This window comes from Nomascus leucogenys, chromosome 19 (genome assembly GCF_006542625.1).
Source record: "Nomascus leucogenys isolate Asia chromosome 19, Asia_NLE_v1, whole genome shotgun sequence".
In the NCBI taxonomy this organism is placed as follows: Eukaryota; Metazoa; Chordata; class Mammalia; order Primates; family Hylobatidae; genus Nomascus; species Nomascus leucogenys.
Genome location: NC_044399.1, coordinates 24,159,637 through 24,182,605, shown reverse-complemented (window position 1 = coordinate 24,182,605; position 22,969 = coordinate 24,159,637). Strand labels below are relative to the sequence as shown.

The 22,969-nt window shown below is 34.1% G+C and overlaps 1 protein-coding gene across 7 annotated transcripts in view; it reads right to left on the bottom strand.

Moving 5' to 3' along the window:
* The window catches only part of NCOA1 (nuclear receptor coactivator 1), a 277,704-nt gene that overhangs the window by 110,842 nt on the left and 143,893 nt on the right, over nt 1–22,969 (bottom strand). For all 7 annotated transcript variants that reach the window (XM_030800369.1, XM_030800366.1, XM_030800370.1 and 4 more), the window contains 2 exons: nt 16,120–16,275; nt 1,448–1,553 (listed from right to left, as the gene is read on the bottom strand). In XM_030800369.1, coding sequence (XP_030656229.1) covers nt 1,448–1,536 — 89 coding nt within the window. In that variant the 5' untranslated portion in view covers nt 1,537–1,553; nt 16,120–16,275. The remainder of the gene's footprint in view (nt 1–1,447; nt 1,554–16,119; nt 16,276–22,969) is intronic.

Sequence of the window (22,969 nt, the reverse complement as noted above, 5' to 3'; positions counted from 1 at the left end):
ACTGACTTTATACACAGATAAAACAAGAGCATTAATTTTTGACAACACACTTCTAGATTGTATCTTGATCTCAACATTCCTCCCAGCATCTGGATACTTACTTGTGATTATGAGTACTCAGGTTATTGCCTCTCTATGACAGCTCTCTGAACTGAGTAAGATAAATAGTCACTTTTCCTTCTCAAGCCTGGAGCCCTGGCATTCTCCTGTTAAAATCCTCCCTTTTTTCCTCCCATGAGAAAGCAGCATGTAATCCAAGGACAGAAGAGTCTTCTGTAGCTTTACTCTCTAGATCAGTGATTGTCAACTAGAGGTGATTTTGTTTCCCCTGGCCCCAGGGGACATTTGGCAATGTTTGGAGACATTTTTGGTTGTCACAACTAAGATGCTACTGACATTTGGTGTGTAGAAGCAGGGATACTGCTAAACATCCTACAAAATACAGGACAGCTCCCCCACAACAAAAAATTATCTGACACAAAATGTCAATAGTGTGGAATTTGAAAAACTTTCCTCTAAATCCTAGAAGATGAGTGGAATAAAATCTCCACTCATTCTAGGAAGCTGCTCTCAGGTAGGAAGCTAGCTGCTCTTTTAATCTAATATTAAATGAGCAACTAGGGAATGTATCTGCAGAAAAACATATTTTTCAAATGTGGTATATTCATGTAATACGATACTAATCAAAAGTTAACAGGACTGAATATAACTATGCATATTTAAATCTATTTGGCATTTGAGGTTTCTTCTCTATCTGGCATTTGTGAGGGTCTCCTTAGCATCAGGTTTCTTTTAGCCTGTTCAAGGTGGTCATATTCCTTATAACAAACCAAATATTTAACTACTCAATTATTTTTTTAAATCCTGATATTTCTTAGCTCCATTAATGCCACAATGTTCTAAGATAGCAATTAAAGGTGTATAATAGATTTATATATTCATTTGATAAATCTTTACTGTGTTCTTACTATATATAAGCCACACACTGTTTTAGGAACTAAGGATACAACGATGAGCAAGAACAGAAAAGGTCCTTTACCAAGTGGCAGCTTAGAGTCTAGCGGGGAAGCCAGAAATTCATGAAATCATCACACTAATAAAAATCTGCAATTATGGATCATGGCTATAAAAACATCTGAGACAGATACATGAATGGAGGAACTTGATCTAACAGTTATGGAAGGAAGAGAAGGCTCTCTTTAAGGATGTAATGACTAAGCTGGCATCTGAAGGATGAGTAGGTGTTAACTAAAGGAAATCAAGAGGAAGCAAGCTGGATTGAGGGAGAAGCATGTGCAAAGACCCTGGGGGAAGGAAGACAACATGGTGAGTATGAAAGACTCAAAGAAAGCCAATGAACTTGGAGTAGATTAAACAAAAGCTCTGAAGTGGCAGTGAAAGTAATAAAGCAGCTCTGCCAAAAATAGACTAAGAGGAGTGTTCCTACCTTGATGCCAGTGTGTCACATGGCGATCCTTTCCTCTTATGTGAGTCTGGGTTAGCAGGGTCGGATGAACTGTCCCCGAGGCCACTCATGTTGAAAAACTTCACACCTAAACAGGAAGGACAACAGTAAGAAATCTACCCTTATGACCTTTCCAACCAAATAAAGGTAGGGAAGCTCCCCTCTGTTAGAAAATTTCTAAAAATTGTGCTATATCAATGAATAGATAATTACAGCCATCATAAAAACATCAGGATCTATATAAAAGTACAGAGGTCATCAGATAGTGTTTCTATACTTTCTTTTCTACATCTGTAAAATAAAATTAATAATCCTTTGTGAAACTGTTACAACCAATTAGGATGAAAACGTGGTTAGAATAATTAAATAGATACTGAGATTTTTTTTTCCAAAGAGAAAATAATCATTTTCATGTGTAAATGTAAAAGCCGAATGTTGAACTGGAGTCAGGGAAATTATTCTTTGCATTTATTATTTAGAACCTGCTTTTCAAAAGAATTTAAAATAACTTTCACTCATAAGGTTTGGGATTTTATATTGATAGGAAGATAAATAATACATATATAATTAAGTTAAAGCGATAAACTAGATTTAGATTTTGAATTGTACTTTACACGTTGAGTTCTATACTCCTAACCTTTTGTTTATGTAGTCAGGCAACAAAGATCAAATGTTTAGTCTATGTTAGGATCTTGGTATAGATCCCAGAGAACACAAAGTCATTCCCCCTAGCACGCCAGCCAGGTCTCTCACATGTTGCACCAGTTATCGACTGCACTTAAAGATCCCTGCTGATCTGTCCCTCATCAACCATTATTCTCCATATAATCTCTAATGAAACTCAGAATCCTATCCTTGGTCTTACAATCATCACTACCTTTTGGATTTTATTAGTGCCAAACAACACACTTCACCATTCTCTTTTACTCCATCTACCCTTAGAAAAGGAAGGAAAATTCTTGTTAAATGGGAGAACCTTTAGCTTTTCCTTAAATTCTAAATTATTAAACGACAGCACTGTATGTTAGCAGCCATACTGAAAAACTTTACTATAAAGAATGCTGAGAATCTCTCACATGGCCTTAATTGGTATGTCTGAGTAAACCCTTTTCTCTAGTCTTAAAACTGACTCTGCTTCTAGCCCTTTTCTGAAGATCAATGACTGTCATATTTTTTTGGTGTACAAATAATCCCTAAAATTTTAATCATGAACTTACTATTTCATGCAACCAAAAAGGCACATTTTCAATTTCTCCATATTGGAAGTGCTATTTATGAAAATTTCCAACTCTTAGGATCATAATTTTACAATTTTTTATTCTTCTTTCTCTTTTACTCATTTCTAACTGGCATTCAGATCCTCCTAATTTTTCCTTAACAAGATTGTCTCCTCCTTCTTCATTCCCAGATACAGTTATAATCCTCATTTGGAACCAAATACCTAATTGTAGATTAATACAAGATCCTTTAACCTTGCTTCTCAATTCTAGTCATTCTCACTTCTAATCTGTCCTATAAACAGCAGCAAAAGCATCCCTGCTTAAATGTCATTTTCAAGGTCTCATTTCCCTGACAAGGAGTCAACTAGATTTGCCTACTGCAACATGGTAGTTAAAAGGATGGGCTTCCGTGCTGGGAAGAAATGAAGAGAAAAGGGAACTCTTATACATTTTTAGTGGGAATGTAAATTAGCATAGCCATTTGGAAAAGAGCATGGAGGTTCTCCAAAAAACTAAAAATAAATCTACTATATATCTGATACAGCAATCCTACAAATATGCATATGTCCAAAGGAAATGAAATCAGTATGGTGAAGAGATATGTGCACTCCAATATTTATGTGGCAGTATTCACAATAAGCCAACATATGAAATCAACCTAAGTGTCCATCAACAGATATATGGATAAAGAAAATGTGGTATATATACACAATGAAATACCAGACAGCCACAAAAAAGAATGAAATCTTGTTACTCATGGCAACATGGACAAACTTGGAGGGCATTATGCTAGGTGAAATAAGTCAGCCACAGGACAAATACTGCATATTCTCACTCACGTGTAAACTAAAGAAGTTAATCTCATAGAAGTAGGCAGTAGAATAGTGGTTACTAGAGGCTGGGAAGGATGTGAGGAGGAGAGGATAGCCAGAGGTTGTTTAACAGATCCAAAAGTACAGCTAAATATGAGGAATTAGTTCTAGTGTTCCATAGCATCGTAGGTAACTATAATTAACAACAATTTATTTTCAAATAGCAAAAACAGTAGATTTGGAATGTTCTCAACACGAAGAAATGAAAAATGACTGACGTGATGGACATGCTAATTACTCTGATTTGATCACACACATTGTACACATGTATCAAAGTATCACACTGTACCCTATAAATATGTTCAATTACTATGCAACAATTAAAAATAATAATAAAAGCAAAACCAAAACAAAACAAAACAAAAAACCAGCATGGGCTTTGGGGCCAGAAAAACCTTGTTTAAGTCCTGGATTAAACATTACCTGCCTGTCCTTGGGCAAAGTCTCTCTATAAACCTATTTCCCTCTCATGTATTTCTTGTCTCAGTTGGTACACTGCAATCATTCTAGCCTCTTCTCTCATATCCTGCATGCAAGCAAACACCAAGGTTTGTCAGTTTTTACTTCTTCTTTTTTTTTTTTTTTTTTTTTGAGATGGAGTCTCGCTCTGTCCAGGCTGGAGTGCAATGGCACGATCTCAGCTCACTGCAAGCTCCGCCTCCCGGGTTCACGCCATTCTCCTGCCTCAGCCTCCTGAGTAGCTGGGACTACAGGCGCCCGCCACCACGCCTGGCTAATTTTTTGTATTTTTAGTAGAGACGGGGTTTCACCATGTTAGCCAGGATGGTCTCGATCTCCTGACCTAGTGATCCGCCCACCTCAGCCTCCCAAAGTGCTGGGATTACAGGCGTGAGCCACCACGCCCGGCCTTTACTTCTTAAATATTTCCAAAATCCATCCTTTCTTCATATTCTCCTTTACCAAGATCTCAATTCAGGTTCTCATTTAACTCTTTTGCTGGACTACTAAAATAGCTTCCCACATAGCTTCTCCCTGTTTCCGGTCTTGTCCTCCTTAAGTTTATCCTCTGCAGACCCACCAGAGTAGGCTACCAAGTGTATGTCTCTAATCATGTCAATCTCTTACTTAAAACCCTTCACTAAATCCTCAATGCCCATAGGACAACATCCAATCTCCTAAACATAATATATAAAGTTTGCATCTGCTCTCACCTATTGTGTGAGTCTATTATAGGATCTGGTGAATGAGTTACTAAATGACAGTCGAATCAAGTGTTCATAGATTATATATGCCATGTATTATGTATTACATATTACTATATGATCTACATATAAATAAAATTATGTTATATATATCATCTGTATATACAAGCATATAGATTATATATGTTAACTTTAGTTTCAACTTCAAGAAAAGAATTTAAAAATAAAATCCTTGGTAATATCTCACGCTCTCAGCAAAGGTAAATATTAGACAAAAAGGTATTAGCCAAAAAAACTTTAAACTGATCTCAGTGTGGGAGCAGACCAATTTAAATTAGCCACAAATATTTACTGAGCTCTTACCATATGCCAACCTCTGTTCTAGGCACTAGAGATAACAGCAGTGAATAAAATTTACAAAATAACTGTCCTCATTGAGTTTCATTCTATTGTGATGGAGACAACAACACATAAAATTAAAAAGTAAATTATATAGTATATTAAAAGATGATAAGAGCTCTGGAGAAAAATAAAGCAAAAACAGAGGCTTAGGTATGTGGAAGTGGAAGTGGAATTACGTTACTTGCTAATTAGGAAAGGATTCACTGAAAAAGTGAGAGATATGAACAAAGGTAAGAAGGGGGTAAGGGAGAGAGCCAAGAGAATGATAAATGGGGAAGGGTGCTTTTGGCAAGGGGAGGTAGAAGGACCTTAAAGCAGGAGCATAACTGCTTTTTGAGAAACATGAAAGAGGTGAGCATGGCTAGAACTGGGGGATGGGGGAGTAAGTGATGAGGTCAGAGAGATAATAGGAGGGAGGGTATACCATGTAAGGTCTTAAAAGTCATTGTAAGGACTAAGTCCCAGTGACTGAGGCAGTCACTGGAGGATTAACAACAGAAGGATGACAGGATTTGACTTTTATTCTAAGACTTCCTCTATGAAGAAGAAGTACAATCTTTCTCATCTTAGTAATCTGGTATCTGAATGTCCACAATCTTTCTCATCTTAGTAATTTGGTATCTGAATGTCCACTTGTTAACTGGATGTTTTCATTTGGATAACCCACTGTCACCTCAAATTAAACATGTATAAAAAATGATACACTTTTAAATTTCAGATTTCTGTTAATGATAAATGAGATGAACTGCATTACAGATTAATGTCGTAAAAAACAATTTATTAAACCTTCTATGGGGGTGACTGAAGAGGAAGGAACACACAATAAGGAAAATAAAGAAGCCTAGTTAGCCTTTGCAAAATTTACAATTTAATGTGAACAAATTTGCAAGGCAAATATACCAGACTTGCAACAGCCATCACAAAACAAAGTCAAAAGACCAACATGGTTTTGTTACCAACCATTCTAAAACTCAAACACAAAATAAAAATAATCAGTTCATTGTATTACTGGAACAAAATATACACCTTGTTTTCCTGTAGAGATTCACAGAAGCATAAATAAGATTAACCAAAGATCACAGACGTAAAGAAGTCATTTAATTTCATATAAATAAAATGTATTTTAAAATTTAGTAGTACAAAAATGAAATAATGCAATAAACTTGTAATAATGAAGCATCAATTCTAAACTTTTCTACAAAAGTAGAAACAAAAGAGAGAAGAAAATGCTGAACAAGGAAGTTGAAAGACATGACTTTAGAATTTGCCCAATTCAAAAGAAAAGAGTTAGCTAACGCTTACTTCACGTTCAGGTGCCATTTTTTGTTTCCTTAGCTGCTCATCTTTTCGGCCTCCAATGAAATTAGGTTATGTCCATCTAAGAATTTATCCATCTGAAATTCTACTTGTTCTCAAAATAATCCTGGGCCTATGTTTTTTATTATAATGTGCTATAAGTTACAATTATTTTGTCTGCCTTTTGGGATTGTGAACTCAAAGCCATTTATTAGATCTTTTTATTGTATATCCAATATCTAACATAATACCTAAAGGATAGAGAAACTAAATAAATAGGTGATGAATTAAAAACAATTAACCTATCTTACTAATACAACATTTAAGATTTCTAAAACAAAGATATTTAAGTTTGGTTAAATATTTTCTGAAATATTTTTAAAATCTTTGAAATTATTTCTTATAATTGAGAAACATGAACTTTCTTGAAATCCTTATTGTCTTATTTTCAATGGGAAAAAAACAGTAAACTGCCTCCTTGGTCTAGAAATTAGGAATATTCTAATTTTGAAAAAGTAAAGATCTACTATTTTGTAAAAAAAAACCTGTGATATTTCACAGTACTACAGACCCAAGCCATGCTGCAGTTACATGATCTGAATAATACAATCTCACAGATTGAATAATTTTGAGTAATAAGTACCTCTGGATCTAAAGCAAGATTCCCATATGTACTACCCTTAGACTACTAGCTGGAGATTCACAACTGCTATATCTGAGATTCTGGGGCTAGGGAGAGCAAACAACAAACAACTCAACAGCAGCCAGACAGGCTGGCCTACTGAAAAGCCAAGAGCTGAAGAGCTATGAGACAGTCACCCACAATTTGCTGATAGTATGATTCTGGTATTAACTGCTTCCTGTTTACAAAACACAATAAACAGGGCAATGTAAAACTTCTGATGAGGAAAAACTATTACAGTTGTATTTATGTGGAATGGCTTTGTATTTGGCAGTTAGGGTACTTAAATAAGCATCATTAAGAAAATAAATGCTGGTTTCAGGAAACCAATTTGCATATCGCTGTTTAAAAAGAGGTAAGGTTTCTAAGTAAAAGTACCCTGTTGATTTAAAAAGAGTTGCTAAATTATACCCAATCTTATGCAATCTCTAGAGAGTAGTTTTAGGAACTAGAAACCACATCTATCTCTGTTCAAATGTACCAGACTAAACCAAACAGGTGAAGGCTAAAGAAATAGAACAGTGCCTTATAATTCTGTTGAATTTAAATTTCTGCATAAGAAATCTGTCATTCATTTCTTGGATTTAGCTGAGAACTGCATAATTTTAAAAAGTCCCTGCCAATTAGCTAATAAACATTTCTAATAATATATTTTAAAATGCTTAGCAGGCAGTTAGCACAAAGAAGCATTTATATATAGTGAGAAGGATACTCTGAGAGCTAAATATCCCCAAGTTAATAGTTCTATGAAGGGCATCACACAGGAAAAACATGATAAATAAAGATCTGAACTAGGTAATTTCCATAAAAAATGTTTCTCAAACTGGAGTCCTAAGACACGTAAGGGTCTTTGAAACAAGTTTTCATTTTAGCTTTTCATTTCAATGACAACCAAAATCTTTCTCATGTGTTAGGGAAGGATAGGGACTTTAGGATTTTCACTGCCTTTCTAATAATTGAATAATATTCCATTGTTTGGAGATGCCACATTTTGTTTATCCATTCACCAGTGGATGGATATTTAGGTAGTTTTCACTTTTTGAATATTATCAGTAATGTTGCTGTGAACATTTATGTACAAGTTTTTATGTGGCCATGTTTTTAATTCTCTTGAGTATTTAACTAGGAGTGGAACTGTTGGGTTATACAGTAACTCTTTAACTTTTTGAGGAATTGTCAAAGCCAGTTTTCCACAGTAACTACACCATTTAAAATTCCCACGAGTAATGTACAGGGGTTCCAGCTTTCCACAACCTCGCCAAATAGAGTTATTTCCTGTCTTTAAAAAAATTACAGCCATCCTTGAGGGTGTGAAATGGTATCTCATATGGTTTTGATTTCTATTTCCCTAATCACTAGACACCAAGCATCCTTTCTTGCACTCATTGGCCATTTGTATGTCTTATTTGGAGATGTGTCTATTCAGCTCCTTTGCCCATTTTTTAAAAACTAAATTTTACTGTGTATATTTAAGATTTACAACATGATGTCATGAGATGAGGATATGTAGTGAAATGGTTATTATATATATTATAATGGTTATTATATATTATTGTAAATGAACAAATGAACACATCCATCATCTCCCATAGTTACCCATTTTTTCCCACTACGGCAACGTTTTATTCTCTATCTCTGTATATTTGCCTTTGTTTTTAAAGATGCCTCATGTAAATGAGATTATGTAATATTCTTCTGTGTCTGACTTATTTCACTTAGCAAAATGTCCTCCAGGCTCACCTATGTTGTGGCAAATGGCAGGATCTCCTCCTTTTTAATGGCTGAATAATATTCCATTGTGTGTGTGTGCGTGTGTGTGTGTGTGTGTGTGTGTGTGTGTATTTCAACTTCTTTATCTATTTGTCCACTGAGCAACCCCTAGGTTGTTTCCATGTCTCAGCTATTGTGAATAGTGCTGCAATGAACATGGGAGTGCAGACAGCTTTATGAGCTGATTTCATCTCTTTTGGGTATATACCCAGAAAAGGTATTGCTGGGTCATATGTTAATTCTGGGTCATATGTTACTTTCCTTAGGAGTATCTATACTGTTTTTCATAATGGCTGCTTCATTCTAAGTTCCCACCAAAAGTGTACATGGGTTCCCTTTTCTCAACACCTTTGCCAACACTTGTTATCTTTTGTCTTTTTGATACAGGTTGAGCATCCCAAATCTAAAAATCCCAAACCTAAAATGCTTCAAAATCCAAAAATTTTTGAATGCCAACATAACACTCAAAGGAAATGCTCATTGGAGCATTCTGCATTTCAGATTTTTGATGCTCAACTGGTAAGTATAATGCAAATATTCTAAAATCCATAAAAATCCAAAATATCAAACAATCCTGGTCCCCCAAACATTTTTGATAAGGGATACTCAACTTGTAACAGCTATGCTAATAGCTGATAGATGTTAGGTGATAAAGCGGCTTTTACTTACATTTCCTTGATCATTTTATGATGTTGAGCACCTTTCATATACCTGTTGGCCATTTTTATGTCGTCCTTGAAGAAATATCTTTTCAGGTCCTTTGCCTGATCTTTATCTGGGTTATATGTTTTCTTGCTATTGAGTCGTAGGATTTTGGGTTGGGTTTAACTTGTTTTTTTATTGAGTCATAAGAGTGCTTTACATTCGGGGTATTAGACCCCTATCAGATATACGACTTACAGATTATTTTCTCCAATTCTGTGGTTTCTCTTTTCATTTTCTTTATAGTATTCTTTAATGAACAAAAGTTTTTAATTTTAATGAAGTCCAACTTATCTTTTTCTTCTTTAATAGGTCCAATGTCTGGCCCCCTTAGGGACAGATACTACTGATTGTTATTTTTCCTGTATATGGGCCAAATATTTTTGTTTCTTTGCATGCCTCCTAATTTTTGTTGAATACTAGATATTTTGAAGCTAATGAATGGGTAGGGATTTCCTGAAATCCCTGGAAACAAAAATTCTCTCAAAATCCACAATGCCAGGGGCCCAAATTGAGATGGTAGTTATCCTTGGCCAGAGAAGAGACCCTGCTCCCCTAAGCTTCTACCATAAATCACCTGCCAATGTCTTAACCATTATGGCCAAGAATAAAAAGCAAAATCAAATAAATGGATTCAAAACAATCAATGAATTCTTAAAAATCAAAACACCATTTAATCTTATTTCATTGATTCTATAAAATACTAGATTTTTCTTAAAGTGCTTTTTGTAAAAGAGAATCCTGTGCAGTCTCTTAAATTTATTATGCTAATAATAAAGACATTATCAAGGATTTGGTAACTTGTCCTCTAAATGTATCTTAATATTTGAAACAATATATTTAATACGTCTGTGTTTACCACTAAAAGCTTATTCCACCGACTAAGCGACAATGCTTTTTTTCTTTGCATTAATTTTTTCTAAATACAAATAATAAGTTTGAAAAAAGAAAAGTTTATTTTGTTTTCTATTAACAAATACATAGAAAAAGGAAAACCAAATTAGTTTTAAAACCTAATATTTTCCTCATATTGGCTTCATTTAAAATTTAATTTTAAGATGAAGAATAAACATTTGCCTTATGAAAATATTCCTAGTATATTCATGACTGAGGAAAAATAGCATTGTAACACATATTTGTGGCAACTATCTTATTAGAACAAATTAGCAAAATAACTCAACATTTCCTTATGAAACTATGAATCCAGTTATCTTAGAGTGACATAGAGTTACGCAGGTATGCACATGTCTTCCAAAATCCACTTTAATTTGTGTTGGTATTTCTTGAGGAAAAATCAGTCTTCCTAACTATAGCTATATTCAGCTGATATAAACAAGAATATAAGTATTTAATATTTACTTGCAGGTGTACAAGAGTTTTATGAGTTTAGCAGAAGCAGCCTTAAAAAAGAAAATGATGATCATTTTGCTTTGTCATTTGCACAGACAAAACTGAGTGACAAAAATTTCAGTGTTTCTGGGTGCAGTAACATGTGTCTATAGTCCCAACTCCTCAGGAGGCTGAGGTGGGAGAATTGTTTGAGCTAGGAATTCAAGTATGGTCTTGGCTACATAGACAGACTATGTCTCTTTTTAAAAAATAAATAAATAAATAAAAATTTAAAAAATTTTTAATATTTGTCTCTTTTTACCAACCTCTTTTAGAGATTCAGATAATAGTGGGCAGAAAAACAGCTAGAAGCCAGAACCAAAAGAGAATGAAGATATGCATTAGATACAGATAATCCACAAATGATTATCCAAAACCAAATAACCACATTTATACAAAAAATTACTCCAATATCTAAAATAAAGAATTCAGCCCCAGATCAGAAGCTATTCAATTTTGATCAACGATTTTAGAAATCCATTTCAGAATACAATATAGCTAAATATATATATCTACACCAATAAAAGAAAAATAAATACACTAAAATCTGTTCTTTAATGGTATATGGTAGAAGAAGTACCAAAGTCATACAGCCAAATGGGTCAAAATAATTTACCTAAACAATGGAATTGTATTTTGAGGGTGTTATAAAATGATTAAGTCAGGCACACCTCTGGTTAACTTCAGGGTCACCCTCCTAGCCTGAAAGGGAAAGGGCACAGATAAAATCACAATATGAGGGCCGGGTGCAGTTGCTCATGCCTGTAATCCCAGAGCTTCAGGAGGCTGAGGTGGGTGGATCATGAGGTCAGGAGTTTGAGATCAGCCTGGCCAACATGGTGAAACTCCATCTCTACTAAAAATACAAAATTAGCCAGGTGTGGTGGTGGATGCCTGTAATCCCAGCTACTTGGGAGGCTGAGGAAGAGAATTGCTTGAACCTGGGAGGCGGAGGATGCAGTGAGCTGAGATTGTGTCACTGCACTCCAGCCTGGGCGACAGAGTGAGACTCCGTCTCAAAAAAAAAAAAAAATCACAATATGAGCCAATCTTCATTGACCACATTTATAGAAAAGATATGCATTTTGTAAAGTCCAGCTTAAAACCTAAGTCATCTTACTTGATTCATTTATATTTGGCAATATTTTATTGATATCCATTGAAAAATGAAAAAAAAAACCCCAAGCATTTCATGTAAATGGCTGGTTAAATAGCATCAATATCCTCTTAATGCTAACACTAAATGTGGCTAGCTATATTCCTTCTGCTGCAATGACCAGCTAAAGACTAACTTGGAACAAGTGAAACTCAAATTCCATTTTCCGGGGTTCTCAATAGAATAATAATTATGATAACAAACAATAATAACAATAAAAAGAATGCTCACACATTTTAAACTGGAGATGCAGACTTTTAAATTTTTAGAATAAGGACCCCTGCAATTGTCACCCAGTAAAGTACTTCTCAAATATTTCGACTATAGGTCACTTCAGTGGTATAAGCATGCTTACCCTTCCAGTTGCCACTTTCACATTATAAAGTCAATAGTAACAAATAATTTGAGAGAAACAAAATGATAAAAAGTTTATGTTAAAATGTAAGTCCATTAATATGCATCTAAAGGATGTGACAATATTATATATATATTGAGCATGTACTATATGTTTTATATGCATTAATTCACTTATTCCTCACAACTGCCCTATGAAATATACATTATTATTTCCATTTTGACAGTTTTATCATACTAATAAACTATGCTCTGATGATGATGATAATGAATACTAACACTTATATAAGATTTACCATGTACCAATCACTGTTCTAAGCACCTAACCTGTGTTAATTAATTCCCTCATAAACCTTACTAACTCATTCACTCATAAGACATCAGGTAGGTAATATTATAATCCATGTTAGTGACAAGAAAACTGAGGCATGGACAAGTTACTTAATCTGCCCAACAACTTAAGTGGCAGAGGAAGAAATTGGTCTTAGGTAATCTGGTTCCAGAATTTGCATATGCTTTAAGTTATATCACTAACCTACAGTCACATAACTAATAAATAGAAAAGCCATCAATATAGCCCCAATCTTTTGCTTTGGCCTCCACATCAAAACATTTCCCTAATATATCCAGTAAGAGGCTTACAGAAAAGGTGGCATTAAAATATACCACATCTAAAAACTAGGTAGTATACAAGGTACTCAAACATATAAACAAAGAATCTTTTCTATCCTTAGTCCAAACATCACATGAAAATAAAGTTATTCATATAGCTAATCGTGACTTACCTTCTATGGTATGTTATAATATAAAACCAATTATTTATTGTAAGATGTCAAGGACTTTAAAATAAAACGCACTGTTCCATCAAAATCAAAAGTTCTGCTTTTGCAAACCCTAATTTTTGTTCCAAAGTTAATAAATCTTGGATTCTAAAATTATATCTATATATATCTATGTGTGTGTATGTGTATAATTCCTTTCAATAACACCTAAATTATCTTAGTGATTCTAGTTTCTAGATTTCCTTTGTTCCAACAGACTTTATCCTGAAAACTCTTTGTAGGCTTTGTTATTTAAGATAACCTTCTCAGTAAAAAAAGAAAAAGAAAAATCCATGAATCTCCATCCCATATCACAGTCTTTTTAGGAAGGAAATAGGGGGAAACAGACAATCCTGAAATGAGGACCACTGTACAAAATAGCTGACCTGTACTCTTCTCCAATGTCATTATCATGGAAAGCCCTATTATGAAAAACAAAGAAAAGCTAATAAACGATTCTAGGTTAAAGGAAACCAAACAAATGTGACAACTATGCAATCTATGATTGTGAATCAGACAAATGGTAAAATTTTAATGTGAACTATATATTAGATAACAGCAATAAAAAATGTTGTTTCCTGAATTATTATATTGTGGTTAAGTAGGAAATATTTTAGAGTGAAGGATCATGATTGTCTACCACTTTTTCTCAAACGGTTCATCATTATCATCGTAATGGTAGAGGGGGAAGGGGAAAAGGAAAAGTAAATACAGAGAGAGATAAAGCAAATTCCATAAAATGTTTATAATTGGTGAAACTGGACAATGGGCATGCAGGTGTTCAGTCTAGCAATTTTGTAACTATTTGGTACATTTGAAATTGTTTTAATGTTAAGAAGAAATAGAAAAGATGAAAAATGTCATTATAATGAGGAAAATGACTTTCTTAGAGTCACTCATTGAACAATGAGGAGAGACAGACGCCAAGCTAATGTTCAGTCACTGCATTATTCTATCAATTTTCTCCCCCTTTCTCTTTCATAAAGTCGAGGTACTAACATTACTTTCCTGAAAACTCTTAAAGAGATGGCTCTCCTACTTAATTAAAATTTCTCTTTATTATAATACATCCTACTCAGCAAAACTTTCTTTTTTAATCAGAATACTTAATTCATTTATTGCTCCTTAGGGAGAACCAACATTCCTGATTGGAAACAATATAAAACATAAATTAATATAGCATCCCAAGTCCAAAATCCGATATGCTCCACAATCTGATGATACTCAAAGGAAATGCTCACAGGAACATGTAGAATTTCAGATTTTGGATGCTCAGCTGGTAAGTATACTGCAAATATTTTAAAATCCAAAATATGGAACACTTCTAGTCCCAAGCATTTCAGATATGGGGCACTCAATGTGTAAATACAGATGTATCATCAGTTAATAAAAGCCAGAAACCAAGAGTTGTGTTTGCTCTAGAAACTGGTGAAATTTTTTTTTTTTTTGAGAGGAGTCTCGCTCTGTCACCCAGGCTGGAGTGCAGTGGCTCGATCTCTGCTCACTGCAAGCTCCGCCTCCCAGGTTCACGCCATTCTCCTGCCTCAGCCTCCCAAGTAGCTAGGACTACAGGTGACCACCACCACATCTGGCTTTTTTTTTTTTTTTTTTTTTGTATTTTTAGTAGAAACGGGGTTTCACCATGTTAGCCAGGATGGTCTCAATCTCCTGACCTTGTAATCCGCCCGTCTCAGCATCCCAAAGTGCTGGGATTACAAGCGTGAGCCACAGCACCTGGCCAAAACTGACGAAATTTTAAAGAGGCAGAGATAGTAAGATCAGATGAATATCTTCTTAAATAATTTTGTACCTCCAGTCCTTGCATTAAAGCTCTCTGCCAACTGACAGTTTTGCCTCCAACTTCCAAGCTCATTGTTAATTCCAAACACAGGCATTGTTGGCCAGCTAAATTTTACTGCCTTTAACGTCAATGATCTATAAAACTCCACACTCTAGGTTGACAGGTATCACTCTCCATGGTGACAACTGTCTCCTCCTTTAAAAGTGAATGGGCGTGCAGCTGGGACACATGGATGAAGAGGATTTCTGGGGTGGTGGTATTGTTCTACTTCTTAACCCAGGCAATGTTTACACAAATATGTTCAGTACATAATAAATAAAAAGTTGTATGCTTATAATTTTTTTATTTTTATCTATGTATAATTCAATTAAAAGTCTATTAATTAACAAATTTTCTCCTGCAAGTTTTCCCTTACTGATTTATCAGTTTCTGATCACTCTTCAACTCTTTTATCTACTGTCTTGGCTTGGTACATGTTTATTTTTCTACTGCTTCCATTAGTATGTTCATGGATATACTGGTTCTATTCAGCTACCTCACAAACTCTAAAACAGCAACAATGTAAAAATGCCCATATGGACACTATATACACATAAATTACATAGGTATATATTATATGGGTATACCTATAATTACCTATAATACAGGTATACCTATAATTATATAGGTATATATTAAGTAATTTTATGCATATATGTATAAAATTAACTGGATATATGTTAGAAATATACGAAGCAAATCTGGAGATGGTTTACTACAGTTTTTCTGCTGCCATTTTCAATTCAGTAAGGACTTTGAGGGTCTCATCATAAGTGATTTCGACATACACTAAAATAGCTCATAAAGTGTATCCTAGGACTTTCCTATCATTTTCACTTAGGAATGTGAGCAACTGTTTTAAACTAACCTTGAAGCATCCCAGATCAAACACATATTTCCATAAAAGATAACAGTCAACAGGTAATCATGTTCCTTCCATACTTTTGCAGAGACAAAGCTCTTTAAAAATAGAACTACAATTCCTACCTGGGAGACTTCTTTGTTCATAGTGATCCTCAAAACAGATATGGTCAAATCTTGTGTTCCAGAGGGTAGCTTCCCGGGGAATGGGATAATGATGTTTTCCAGAGATGGCTCTAGTCTCTTCACTCTCACCTCATTTAAGGCCAGTTATATAAACAACTAGAATAAAAAGACAAAAATAAAAGCAGAAGGGATGTTAGATTGCCATTTTATTCTCCAATGAATAATAAAGGTCAGATATGCGAGAAAAGAAAAAAAATGCAACTTTTAGAGTGAAATGGAAAAATATTTCCAAAAGACAATGAATAAAGATCTCATTTTACAGCTTAAGTCCTTTCTGGTGATTAAGTATATACTCCTATTTGAGAATGCTGCTTAGGTAATACATAATTGCATCTACCCGTAAACTTCTGAAGGACTCATTTATATGTCTTTTAAAAGTTGTTTCTGGCTGCATTTGTATATTTATCCTTCTTCCTACTTATAAATTCTGATTTTTTCATATTTTCAGTTATCACATAATTCTTTACTTATGTAATACTCCTATAATATTTTATCTTCAAATTTCTAATTGAAAAAGTTTATAAACATTTTATATTTGTAATACTTCAAAAAGATGTTAGTTGAGCTCTGGTTCTAGTAATGAAGAACTACCTTATATCTAACTAATTTGCCTACAGATAACAGTTATAAACTCTGAACAAAATATAAAAAACAACTGTTTGAAGAAATTGGAAAGTGACCAAAGCAGACAGAAATTGTAGGGGTTCTGATCATTGAAAGAAAGGAATTATATTGGGTGAGATACACACTTATGAGACTCCCCTGGAAGGGAACTCTTCCCGGTACTCCCACTTAAGTGCAGAGAGGCTAGGTTTAAAGGAGGAAACCACAGTCTCATTGGCTTGAGGCATTAAAGAATGTGGATCAGAGCTAAAAGAAAGCTGGAAACTGAGTAGACAAGATTACAGACCTTACTTGAATTTTGCCAGTTTTTGCATGCACTCATTTTCTCTATGTCTTTTTTACAATTCTGTGACATTTTAGCACATGTACAGATACATATAACTACACCACAATTGAGATTCACTGCTCCATCACCACAGCTGAATTGTTTCATGCTGTTTATAATCACATCCACCTTCCCCTTTCTTTAACTCTTGACAACTGCAATCTGTTCCCTATTTCTACAATTTTTGTCACTTTGAGAACACTACATAAATTGAATCATATAACATGGAATCTTTTCAAGTTGGCTTTTTTCACTCAGCATAATGCCCTTGAGATCCATCCAGTTTGGTGCATGTATCAATAGTTCATTCCTTTTTATTGCTCCATGGTACAGTGGTGCCACAGTTTTTTTCACCATTTGTCCTTTAAAGTGCATTTGAGTTGTGTTTAGTTTTTGGCTATTACAAATAAAAGCTGCTATGAATACTTTGTGTACAGGCTTTTGTAAAAACATTCGTTTTCATTTCAATGCCCAGGACTGTAATTGCTGAGTTGTATAGTTAAGTGTATGTTTACCAGCCAGTAATTTAGCTGTCTACTAAAAGATAAATCGATACTCTTCAAAAAGAGATAACAATCCACAATGTCATCCACAACATCCAGTACACAATAAAAAATTATTAAACATGCAAAGAAGGTAGAAAATGTAACTCCGTAACTCCAGATCAGGAGAAAAGGTGGTCAACTGTAACACACCACAAGATGATTTAGGTGTTGGAAATACCTAACAAAGATGTGAAAGTAGCTATTATAAATATGTTTAAAGATTTTAAAATATATATATATTTATATCTATATATAAAATGGGTAAACACATGAGAAATACTGGCAGCAAATGGAAACTGAGAAAGAAATAAATGGAAATTCAAGAGCTAGATCGTTCAATAGCAAATTTTAAGATTCGCCGGCCAGACTTAACAACAGATTTGTGACAACAGAAAAACAAGTCAGTGACCTTGAAATGAAAATAATACCCAGTCTGAAGAAGAAAGAGAAAAGAAACCACACAACCACACACAACCACACACACCCCTTCTATAATCTGGGGAAAACACACACACACACGCCTTCTGTAATCTGTTGGCAATACCAAGCATGTAATCGATGAGAGGCGAAAGACACTGGGGCAGAAATAGTATTATGGGAAAATAATGATAGAAAATTTCCAATATTTGGTGAAAAATAAACAGTGAGATCCAGAGTCTCAATAAATCCCACTCAGAACAAATATAGAGAAACTCTGGCAAAGTCCAGTCAAACCGCTAAAAAAAAATTAAGACAAAATTTTGAAACTAGCTTGGGCAAGGCAGCACATCACATACAAGAAAACAAAGATATAAATGGTAACTGGTTTCTCATTGGTAACAACAAAGGCAAGAAGATAATGGAATAATTTCTTCCATTAAAATGCTGAAGGGGGGTGGGGAGCCCTATCAACCCACAATTCTATATCCAGCAAAAATATCCCTTCAAAAAACTGAAGGCAAAATTAAAAAACACTTTCACATAACCAAACATAATCTGTTATAAGATTAATATATAAGAAATACTAAAGGAACTTTTTCAGGCTAAAGGGAGATGATGCTAAGATAAAGTCGGATCTACAAAACAGAAGCAAAAGCATCAGAAATCATAAATATGAGGGTAAATAAAAAGGACTATGTATTTTTTATTCTTTAAAAGATGTATTTATTCTTTTTATTCTTTAAAAGATGTATGCATTCTTTCTTTAAAAGTGATTAAATAAAAATATATTAAAATATATAAAATATTGTGGAGTTTGTAATATATTAAATGTTAATTATATTACAATAATAGCACAAAGGATGGGAAGGTATAAATGCAATTATACTGTTGCAAGGCTCTTAAATTTTACATAAAGTATTACAATGTTAACTGTAAATAAATTTATAAATTAAGGATATATATTTTAATTCCTAGAGCAGCCACTTAAAAATTATAAAAGAGTAGTGTTCAAAAGGTTATAAAGGAATTTGAAAATATAAGAAAGTATAGCTAAAAAGTTAACAGGAATTGTCAGCACTCTACTAAAAAATATTTGGTTAACCCAAAAGAAGGCAAGAAAGTAGGAAAAGAAGAACAAGGAACAAATGGTATCTTAAACCCAACCATATTAATTAAATATAAAATAACTAAACATTACAATTAAAAGAAGGAAACTAGAGAAAAAGCAAACCCACACTATATGCTGTCAATGAGAGATATAGTTTAAATATAAAGATACAAATAGGTTGAAAGTTTAAAAAATGGAAAGATATATTACACAAACAGCAAACATAAGAAAGCAATATAAATATCAGCGAAAGTAGACTTCAGGAATAGGAATGTAACTAAACATAAAAAGGGAAGTTTCCTAAAAGAGCCAATGCATCAGGAAGACAGAATCATAATTTTAAAGAAATTTTTAATTGTTTTAGAGATGGGGTCTTGCCCAGTCTGGTCTTGAGCTCCCAGGCTTAAGTGATCCTCCTACTGTGGCCTCCCAAAGTGCTAGGATTATAGATGTGAGCCACCATGACTGGACAGAATCATAAGTTATGCAAATAATAACAAAGCTTCAAAATAAATGAAGCATAAACAGAACTTAAAAGAGAAACAGAAAAATCTGTATGTATCATTGAAGATTTTAACATTCCTCTCTCAAACAACTAGATTTTTAAAAACCAGTAAGGAAATAGAAGATTTGAAGAACAGTGATGACTAGCTTGTCCTAAATGAACATTCACAGAACAGTACATCCAACAACTGGCAAATGTACATTTATTTTCAAGTGCACATGAAAATACTACTCAACATGAAACAAACGGTGAGCCATTTTTTATATAACACATTTCTAAAGATTGAAATCTTAAAGGGTATGTTCTCTCACTACTATGGAATTAAATTAGAAACCATTAACATATCCAGAAAAGTCTTAAATAGGTAGAAATTTGACAACATACCTGTTAATGACCTACATTGAAAGAAGAAAATGCAATGGAAATTAGAAAATAAGTGAAACTGCAATAAAGTAAACATATGACATCAAAATCTGTTGAATGACTCTGAAGTTGCATTTACACTCTGCATATATATATATACACATATACTTTTTTTTTTTTTGAGACAGAGTCTCGCACTGTCACCTGGGCTGGAGTGCAACAGCACGATCTCGCTTACTGCAACCTCTGCCTCCGAGGTTCAAGAGATTCTCCTGCCTCAGCCTCCCAAGTAGCTGAGATTACAGATGCCCACCACCATGCCCGGCTAATTTTTTGTATTTTTAGTAGAGATGGGGTTTCATTATGTTGGTCAGGCTGGTCTTGAACTCCTGACCTCGTGATCTGCCTGCCTCGGCCTCCCAAAGTGCTGGGATTATAGGCATGAGCCACCACGCTCAGCCTATACGCTGCTCATATTTTTAAAAAAGTTTAAAATCATAGGTATAAACTAAAAATAATACATTTAATATTCTAATCAATGGAATAAATATGGACAACTGAAAAAAACTAAAAGTTGTTTTTTTGAAAAGGTAAAAAATTGACAAAACTTTAGCAAGATTGATCAAGAAAAGTTAAAAACACAAATTACTAATACTAGAAATATTAGGGATGTCACCACAGATCATACAAATATAGTGTTCTGAACATTATACAAATCAATTCAGTAACTGAGATAACATGAAAAATCTCAAAAAATTAAATTTTTTATTTATTAAAATAACCACAGAAAGAAACAGACTGTATGTATTAAATAAATTTGTAATTAAAAACAAAACAAAACTCCAGGTCCAAATGGCATCACAGGTAAGTTGTATCCAATATTCAAGGAAGTAATAATAGCAATCTTACACACTTTCAGGAAAATAGGAGAGGGATATTTCCCAATGTGTTTTATTGGGCAAGCAGAACCCTAATACTAAAACCTGGAAAGATATTAACAGAAAAGAAAATCAGCCTCATGAGTACAGATTTACAAAAAAAATCAAACTGAATCCAGACATATTTAAGAATAGACTATTATCGAGTGGTATATCCAAGGAATGTAAGGCTGATTTAAAATTCAGAAACCAATCTTCTGACAGTAGATTAATATCCAGAATATACAAGGAACTCAAACATCTCAACAGCAACAGCAACAACAATCTGATTTTAAAAATGAGCAAATAATCTGAACAGGCATTTCTCAAAAGACAAATGGCCAAAAGAAGTCATACAAATATATGGAAACATGCTCAACATCATTAATCATCAGGGAGATACAAATCAAAACCACAATGAGGTAATCATCTCACCCCAGTTAGGATGATAGCTATTATCAAAAAGACAAAAAATAACAAATGCTGATGAGGATGTGGAGAAAAGATAACTCTTAAACACTGTTGGTGGGAATGTAAACCAGTATAACCACTACGGAGAACAGTATGGAGGTTCCTCAAAAGAAAAGAAACTACGAATAGAACTACCATATAATCCAGCAATCCCACTACTTGTATTTGGCATTTAGCCAAATAAAAGGAAATCAGTATACTGAAGAGACATCTGCACTACCATGTTGACTGCAACACTATTTACAATAGCTAAGATATGGAATCAACCTGGGTGTCCAACAACAGATGAATGGATAAAGAAAATGTGGCATAGATATACAACAGAGTACTATTCAGCCATAAAAAAGAATGAAATCCTGCTATTCATGGCAACGTGATTGGAACTGGAAGACATTAAGGGAAATAAGCCAGGAACAGAAAATTAAACATCACATGTTCTCACTCCTATGTGAAAGATAAAAAAAAAAGGTTGATCTCATAGAAATAAAAGTAGAACATAAGATACTAGAGGCTGGGAAGGGTAGGGGGAAGAGGGATAGGGATAGAGAGAGATTTGTTGAAGGATACAAAATTATAACTAGATAGGAGGAGTAAGTCCTAGTGTTCTATACCACTGTTGGATAACTACAGTAAACAATATATTGCATAGTTCGGCTGGGTGCAGTGGCTCACACCTGTAATCCCAGGACTTTGGGAGGCCGAGGTGGGCAGATCACTTGAGGTCAGGAGTTCAAGACCAGCCTGACCAACATGGAAAAACCCTGTCTTTACTAAAAAATACAAAATTAGCCAGACATGGTGGCACATGTCTTTAATTCCAGCTACTCGGGAGGCTGAGGCAGGAGAATGGCTTGAACCTAGAAGGCGGAGATTGCGGCGAGCTGAAATCACGCCATTGCACTCCAGCCTGGGCAACAAGAGCAAAACTCCATCTCAAAAAACAAAACAAAACAACGCCAATATATTGTATAGTTTCAAACAGCTAGAAGGAAGGTAATGAATGCTTGCAACATAAAGGAATGATAAATGTGTGAGATGAGGGATACGCTATTAATAATTATCCTGAGCTGATCACCATACATTATATGTATCAGACATCACTATGTATCCCGTAAGTATGTACAATTATTATTCGTCAATTTAAAAATTAACATAAAAAATTTAAATCCATATAATTTACCATATTAACAGAATCTTAAAAAAAACTCAATGGATGCTCAGAAAAATCAGCACCCATTCATGATAAAACTCTCAGTAAGCTAAAAATTAAAAGTTATTCCATCAATCTGATAAGGGGGATAAATGAAAAACCTACAGCTAGTATTTTATATGATGATAAAATATTGCAAGTTCTCATAATACTGCATTCAAGTCAAGAATGTTCCCTCTCCCCACTTCTATTCATCATTGTATTGAATATAGTGGAGTTCCTACTTAGGGCAAAAAGGCCAGAAAAAGAAATAAAAGTTAGGGAAGAAATAACTAAAATTGTCTTTATTTATTTAAAAATGA